Source organism: Hyla sarda, chromosome 7 (assembly GCF_029499605.1).
Source record: "Hyla sarda isolate aHylSar1 chromosome 7, aHylSar1.hap1, whole genome shotgun sequence".
In the NCBI taxonomy this organism is placed as follows: Eukaryota; Metazoa; Chordata; class Amphibia; order Anura; family Hylidae; genus Hyla; species Hyla sarda.
Genome location: NC_079195.1, coordinates 1,326,528 through 1,335,269, shown reverse-complemented (window position 1 = coordinate 1,335,269; position 8,742 = coordinate 1,326,528). Strand labels below are relative to the sequence as shown.

Below are 8,742 nucleotides of genomic sequence, written 5' to 3'. Positions count from 1 at the left end.
CAGGAAAGGGGCCCTCCACCAACCACAGGAAAGGGGCCCTCCACCAACCACAGGAAAGGAGCCACTACCCTCCACCCACCACAGGAAAGGGGCCCTCCACCCACCACAGGAAAGGAGCCACTACCCTCCACCCACCACAGGAAAGGGGCCCTCCACCCACCACAGGAAAGGGGCCCTGGGCCCTCCACCCACCACAGGAAAGGGGCCCTCCACCCACCACAGGAAAGGGGCCCTCCACCCACCACAGGAAAGGGGCCCTCCACCCACCACAGGAAAGGGGCCCTCCACCAACCACAGGAAAGGGGCCCTCCACCAACCACAGGAAAGGGGCCCTCCACCAACCACAGGAAAGGGGCCCTCCACCAACCACAGGAAAGGGGCCCTCCACCAACCACAGGAAAGGGGCCCTCCACCAACCACAGGAAAGGGGCCCTCCACCCACCACAGGAAAGGGGCCCTCCACCCACCACAGGAAAGGGGCCCTCCACCCACCACAGGAAAGGGGCCCTCCACCCACCACAGGAAAGGGGCCCTCCACCCTCCACCAACCACAGGAAAGGGGCCCTCCACCCTCCACCAACCACAGGAAAGGGGCCCTCCACCCTCCACCAACCACAGGAAAGGGGCCCTCCACCAACCACAGGAAAGGGGCCACTACCCTCCACCAACCACAGGAAAGGGGCCACAACCCTCCACCAACCACAGGAAAGGGGCCACTACCCTCCACCAACCACAGGAAAGGGGCCACTACCCTCCACCAACCACAGGAAAGGGGCCACTACCCTCCACCAACCACAGGAAGGGGGCCACTACCCTCCACCAACCATAGGCTGGCAACATCACAGTCCTCTATACTCCGACCCTGCCCCGTCCACCATCCATACCTTGGCGAAGCGGTTGCTGCCCGTGCGTTCCTTATGCAGGTTGTACTCCAGCAGTCTTTGGCAGAGACCTTCTGTGACTTCTATCAGGCGGATATCCCTGGAAGAGGCCAGACAAGTAATCAGGGATTCAACCTTAAAGGGGTACTCCGCCCCTAAACATATCCCCTATCGAAAGGATAAGATGTCTGATCGCTGGGGGTCCCGCCATTGGGGACCCCCTTGATCTCCCTGCTGCAACCGGTGTTCGTTTAGAGCGTCGGGTGCAGCGCTGGAGGCTCGTGACATCATGGCCACGTCCCCTCAATGCAAGTCTATGGAAGGGGTTTGTCACGCCCCCTCCCATAGACTTGCATTGAGGGGGCATGGCTGTGACATCACAAGCCTCCTCCCCGCATCGCCAGTCACCCGGCCCGGGTCTTCCCATCTCATCCCGTCCTGTAGATAGGGGACACCAAGCAGATGGGTTGGGGGGGATAGAATTGTTCATGTAATGGATGGTGCCGACACCGCGGCATTCGATGGGCGCCAACATTTCCAAATTCAGTGCTGGGAAATGTTAGATGGCGCCGCAGACAATGAACAGAACCCCGATCCTAATGTCGCTACAAAAAGAGGACCAGAGGTGCTCGTACAATACGTGGCCCGCTCATTTCAGTGGATATTGTGTAATATCGTATTTCCCCTGTGGTGGCGCTCTAGAGAATTTTATTTTATATGTTATCCCCTCCATATAACAATCCAGAATCATCTTTTCTTAAAGTTCTGCAGATGTTGCAGCCGTTGGCTGTCCGGACATGCTGGGAGTTGTAATTTTGCAGCTTGGAGGAATTACTTACGAGTTTGTGTACTTAATCTTATTCTGCTTTTTATCGCTGTCCAGGAAGCCATAGCGAGTGTCGATCACTTCACGCGTCCGCGACGTTTCATCAAATGAGGATTTCAGCTCCAGAGCGACGTATTTACAGACTGCAAGAGAGAAGTTCGTAGCTTAGGGGCGCGTTCACACCCACGTCACTCGCCCCTCCCGGATTACACCCGCTCAACTGCCCCTTCCGCATTACACCCGCCCCTCCCGCATTACACCCGCTCCCCCGCCCCTCCCACATTACACCCGCTCCCCCGCCCCTCCCGCATTACACCCGCTCCCCCGCCCCTCCCGCATTACACCCGCTCCCCCGCATTACACCCGCTCCCCCGCCCCTCCCGCATTACACCCGCTCCCCCGCCCCTCCCGCATTACACCCGCTCCCCCGCCCCTCCCGCATTACACCCGCTCCCCCGCCCCTCCCGCATTACACCCGCTCCCCCGCCCCTCCCTCATTACACCCGCTCCCCCACCCCTCCCGCATTACACCCGCTCCCCCACCCCTCCCGCATTACACCCGCTCCCCCGCCCCTCCCTCATTACACCCGCTCCCCCGCCCCTCCCTCATTACACCCGCTCCCCCGCCCCTCCCTCATTACACCCGCTCTCCCGCCCCTCCCTCATTACACCCACCCCTCAGCCCCTCCCACATTACACCCGCTCCCCCACCCCCTCCCGCATTACACCCGCTCCCCCGCCCCTCCCACATTACACCCGCTCTCCCGCCCCTCCCGCATTACACCCGCTCTCCCGCCCCTCCCGCATTACACCCGCTTCCCCGCCCCTCCCTCATTACACCCGCTCCCCCGCCCCTCCCGCATTACACCCACCCCTCCGCCCCTCCCACATTACACCGGCTCCCCCACCCCTCCCGCATTACACCCGCTCCTCCGCCCCTCCCACATTACACCCGCTCCCCCACCCCTCCCACATTACACCCGCTCCCCCACCCCTCCCACATTACACCCACTCCTCCGCCCCTCCCTCATTACACCCGCTCTCCTGCCCCTCCCTCATTACACCCGCTCCCCCACCCCTCCCACATTACACCCACTCCTCCGCCCCTCCCTCATTACACCCGCTCCCCCACCCCTCCCACATTACACCCGCTCCTCCGCCCCTCCCACATTACACCCGCTCCTCCGCCCCTCCCACATTACACCCGCTCCCCCACCCCTCCCACATTACACCCACTCCTCCGCCCCTCCCTCATTACACCCGCTCCTCCGCCCCTCCCTCATTACACCCGCTCTCCTGCCCCTCCCTCATTACACCCGCTCTCCTGCCCCTCCCGCATTACAGCCGAGAGTTTAAAGGAGTACTCCCCGCTGGGACCCCGCGCAATCTCCTACTTGGCAGACCCCAGGAAAGTGTGGACACCATCATGAAGTGACAGCCAACACCCCCCTCCATGTATCTTTATGGGACAGCTGAAAATACCCGAACGCTGTACTCCGCTCCATAGACAACACTGAATCACTATGGAGTCATTTCAATTAGGTTTGAAAATCACAATGTTTATGTAAATTCATCTAAAAATACATATCACATAATAAAAATTATTGGGGGGGGAAAGATCTACTGGGGGAGAATGCAGAGACGTCACTACCTGCACGTAAACTATGGATAACACTGGATAAGGTGCATGGAATGTCCATTTATCTAAAGCGAATAGCTCAGGGGTGAAGACTCCCAAAAAAAGTGCGGCAAACACGTGGGCATAAACACCCCCCAGGACGAAGAACTCGTTGAAACGTGCGTTGGGATGGCGCGACTCCTGCTCTGCTATCACATTCCATTTTATGGTATGTTCATACCCACATGTTTGCTGCGCTTTTTGGGAGTCTTTAATAAACATTGTAATTTTAAACCTATTTAAAATGACTCCATAGTGATTCAGTGTTTGTCAAGTTCAGTTGTCTTCAACCTGCGGACCTCCAGATGTTGCAAAACTACAACTCCCAGCATGCCCGGACAGCCAACGGCTGTCCGGGCATGCTGGGAGTTGTAGTTTTGAAACATCTGGGAGGTCCGCAGGTTGAAGACCACTGGTGTAGTTGATCAGGAGCTGCCGCTTCAGGAGGGGATCAATAAGCTCATTATTGGGGATCGTGTAGGAGATCGAGGGGTCCCCAGTGGTCGGACACTTATCACCTATCCTTTGGAGAAAGGGATAAGTGTTCCTGCGCCGGAGGACTCCTTTAACAGCGTACACAATGGTCATGATGGAAATCTATTGGCTGGCAGCCATTTCTTCCAACAGGAAGTGCGGCCATATTGGTCTGGTGTGAATTTGTTTCTGAGAACGCCGAGGCCGATAATTCCAAATACCTTCACATTTGTTGGGGAGATGAACCCATTCACTGTCCGCTGCACCTGACAGTCCGAGGCCGAGCTGAAGAACCACAAGCAGGAGCCACATCACGAACCTGCGGGAAAACAAGTCACAGATCAGACCACAACTACTGATCCACGGCCTAAACACGTGGACGGAGACCAGAGACGACCTATATGAGCAGGAGACAAGTACGACCAACCGCACCAGCCGCACCTTCGGCCATCACTTTACTGCGAAGACGAAACAATAACCCTATAAAAAGTCTCCAGAGGAGGAGCCACCGGCTCCATAGGAGGAGGAGTCACCGGCCCTATAAAAAGTCTACCGAGGAGGAGTCACGGGCCCCATAGGAGGAGGAGTCACCGACCCTATAAAAAGTCTCCCGAGGAGGAGTCACCGACCCTATAAAAAGTCTCCCGAGGAGGAGTCACCGGCCCTATAACGTCTCCCGAGGAGGAGTCACCGGCCCCATAGAGTCTCCCGAGGAGGAGTCACCGACCCTATAAAAAGTCTCCCGAGGAGGAGTCACCGGCCCTATAACGTCTCCCGAGGAGGAGTCACCGGCCCTATAACGTCTCCCGAGGAGGAGTCACCGGCCCTATAAAGTCTCCCGAGGAGGAGTCACCGGCCCCATAAAGTCTCCCGAGGAGGAGTCACCGGCCCCATAGAGTCTCCCGAGGAGGAGTCACCGCCCCCCTATAACGTCTCCCGAGGAGGAGTCACCGGCCCTATAACGTCTCCCGAGGAGGAGTCACCGGCCCTATAAAGTCTCCCGAGGAGGAGTCACCGGCCCCATAAAGTCTCCCGAGGAGGAGTCACCGGCCCTATAAAGTCTCCCGAGGAGGAGTCACCGGCCCCATAAAGTCTCCCGAGGAGGAGTCCCCGGCCCTATATAAAGTCTCCCGAGGAGGAGTCACCGGCCCTATAAAGTCTCCAGAGGAGGAGTCACCGGCCCTATATAAAGTCTCCCCAGGAGTCGTCACTGGCCCCATAGGAGGAGGAGTCACCGGCCCTATAAAAAGTCTACCGAGGAGGAGTCACCGGCCCTATAAAGTCTCCAGAGGAGGAGTCACCGGCCCCATAGAGTCTCCCGAGGAGGAGTCACCGGCCCCATAGAGTCTCCCGAGGAGGAGTCACCGGCCCCATAGAGTCTCCCGAGGAGGAGTCACCGGCCCCATAGAGTCTCCCGAGGAGGAGTCACCAGCCCTAAAAAGTCTCCCGAGGAGGAGTCACCGACCCTTAAAAGTCTCCCGAGCAGGAGTCACCGGCCCTATAACGTCTCCCGAGGAGGAGTCACCGACCCTATAAAGTCTCCCGAGGAGGAGTCACCGCCCCCCTATAACGTCTCCAGAGGAGGAGTCACCGCCCCCCTATAACGTCTCCAGAGGAGGAGTCACCGCCCCCCTATAACGTCTCCAGAGGAGGAGTCACCGCCCCCCTATAACGTCTCCAGAGGAGGAGTCACTGGCCCTATAGAGTCTCCTGAGGAGGCGTCACCAACTCTCAGACATGGTCACCCCCCCCCCACAGGGCCATATATTCCAGGTATAGGGGCCCCTATAACTACACAGAACAGTATATACCGGGTACAGGGGCCCCTATAACTACACAGAACCGTATATACCGGGTACAGGGGCCCCTATAACTACACAGAAAAGTATATACCGGGTACAGGGGCCCCTATAACTACACAGAAAAGTATATACCGGGCACAGGGGCCCCTATAACTACACAGAACAGTATATACCGGGCCCCTATAACTACACAGAACAGTATATACCGGGCCCCTATAACTACACAGAACAGTATATACCGGGTCCCTATAACTACACAGAACAGTATATACCGGGCCCCTATAACTACACAGAACCGTATATACCGGGCCCCTATAACTACACAGAACCGTATATACCGGGCACAGGGGCCCCTATAACTACACAGAACCGTATATACCGGGCCCCTATAACTACACAACAGTATATACCGGGCACAGGGGCCCCTATAACTACACAGAACCGTATATACCGGGCCCCTATAACTACACAGAACCGTATATACCGGGCCCCTATAACTACACAGAACCGTATATACCAGGCCCCTATAACTACACAGAACCGTATATACCGGGCCCCTATAACTACACAGAACCGTACATCCCGGGCCCCTATAACTACACAGAACCGTACATCCCGGGCCCCTATAACTACACAGAACCGTACATACCGGGCCCCTATAACTACACAGAACCGTACATACCGGGCCCCTATAACTACACAGAACCGTACATACCGGGCCCCTATAACTACACAGAACCGTACATACCGGGCCCCTATAACTACACAGAACCGTACATACCGGGCCCCTATAACTACACAGAACCGTACATACCGGGCCCCTATAACTACACAGAACCGTACATACCGGGCCCCTATAACTACACAGAACCGTACATACCGGGCCCCTATAACTACACAGAACCGTACATACCGGGCCCCTATAACTACACAGAACCGTATATACCGGGCCCCTATAACTACACAGAACCGTACATACCGGGCCCCTATAATTACACAGAACCGTATATACCGGGCCCCTATAACTACACAGAACCGTATATACCGGGCCCCTATAACTACACAGAACCGTATATACCGGGCCCCTATAACTACACAGAACCGCATATACCGGGCACAGGGGCCCCTATAACTACACAGAACAGTATATACCGGGCCCCTATAACTACACAGACCCGTATATACCGGGCCCCTATAACTACACAGACCCGTATATACCGGCCCCTATAACTACACAGAACCGTATATACCGGGCCCCTATAACTACACAGAACCGTATATACCGGGCCCCTATAACTACACAGAACCGTATATACCGGGCCCCTATAACTACACAGAACCGTACATACCGGGTACAGGGGCCCCTATAACTACACAGAACCGTACATACCGGCCCCTATAACTACACAGAACCGTATATACCGGGCCCCTATAACTACACAGACCCGTATATACCGGGCCCCTATAACTACACAGACCCGTATATACCGGGCCCCTATAACTACACAGACCCGTATATACCGGGCCCCTATAACTACACAGAACCGTATATACCGGGCACAGGGGCCCCTATAACTACACAGAACCGTATATACCGGGCACAGGGGCCCCTATAACTACACAGACCCGTATATACCGGGCCCCTATAACTACACAGAACCGTATATACCGGGCCCCTATAACTACACAGAACCGTATATACCGGGCCCCTATAACTACACAGAACCGCATATACCGGGCACAGGGGCCCCTATAACTACACAGACCCGTATATACCGGGCCCCTATAACTACACAGACCCGTATATACCGGGCCCCTATAACTACACAGAACCGTATATACCGGGCCCCTATAACTACACAGAACCGTATATACCGGGCCCCTATAACTACACAGAACCGTATATACCGGGCCCCTATAACTACACAGAACCGTATATACCGGGTACAGGGGCCCCTATAACTACACAGAACCGTATATACCGGGTACAGGGGCCCCTATAACTACACAGAACCGTATATACCGGGTACAGGGGCCCCTATAACTACACAGAACCGTATATACCGGGTACAGGGGCCCCTATAACTACACAGAACCGTATATACCGGGCCCCTATAACTACACAGAACCGTATATACCGGGCCCCTATAACTACACAGAACCGTATATACCGGGCACAGGGGCCCCTATAACTACACGGAACCGTATATACCGGGCCCCTATAACTACACAGAACAGTATATACCGGGCCCCTATAACTACACGGAACCGTATATACCGGGCCCCTATAACTACACAGAACCGTATATACCGGGCCCCTATAACTACACAGAACCGTATATACCGGGCCCCTATAACTACACAGAACCGTATATACCGGGCCCCTATAACTACACAGAACAGTATATACCGGGCCCCTATAACTACACAGAACCGTATATACCGGGCCCCTATAACTACACAGAACCGTATATACCGGGCCCCTATAACTACACAGAACCGTATATACCGGGCCCCTATAACTACACAGAACCGTATATACCGGGCCCCTATAACTACACCGGGCCGTCACACATCCCGGCACCACACGAGCCCCTCCGGTACAGGCCGGGACAGACACCGACCCCCATATCACACTGAGCGGGGTCCCAGCCGTCACCGCCCGTTGCCCGAGAATTCATCTCACCGTCTCTGTTGCTTCGCTCCGGTAACTTCCGCTTTCTGCTGTCACATCACGTGGTACGGCAGCCAATCGCTGAGCGCGCCGTGTTCCCCAGTCACTTGACGCGTCTTCAGTTTCCCAGCGCGGTAAATTGCGCATCAGCTGAGCGCGCCCCCGAGCCGTCTGCGCCTGCGCGACCAGTGAAAGTCAGGAGCATGAGAGCGCGCCCTCCAAAAGCTGTCTGCGCCTGCGCGACTATAGAGGGTCAGCGGACGTCTGTTATTCCTCTAGTGTGACCTCACTATTCCTGTACTGTGACCTCACTATTCCTGTACTGTGACATCACTATTCCTGTACTGTGACATCACTATTCCTATACTGTGACATCACTATTCCTGTACTGTGACCTCACTATTCCT

The 8,742-nt window shown here is 55.8% G+C and overlaps 1 protein-coding gene across 2 annotated transcripts in view; it reads right to left on the bottom strand.

Moving 5' to 3' along the window:
• Nucleotides 1–8,503, bottom strand: part of CNPY3 (canopy FGF signaling regulator 3) — an 11,679-nt gene extending 3,176 nt beyond the window's left edge. Inside the window, exons 1-4 of one of the 2 annotated variants that reach the window (XM_056529044.1) lie at nt 8,348–8,503; nt 4,081–4,178; nt 1,721–1,850; nt 885–981 (exon numbers count right to left, since the gene is read on the bottom strand). In XM_056529044.1, the coding sequence (XP_056385019.1) occupies nt 885–981; nt 1,721–1,850; nt 4,081–4,171 (318 nt within the window). In that variant the 5' untranslated portion in view covers nt 4,172–4,178; nt 8,348–8,503. The other variant, XM_056529045.1, reaches the window with a different exon arrangement.
• Between the last annotated feature and the right edge of the window lie 239 nt (nt 8,504–8,742).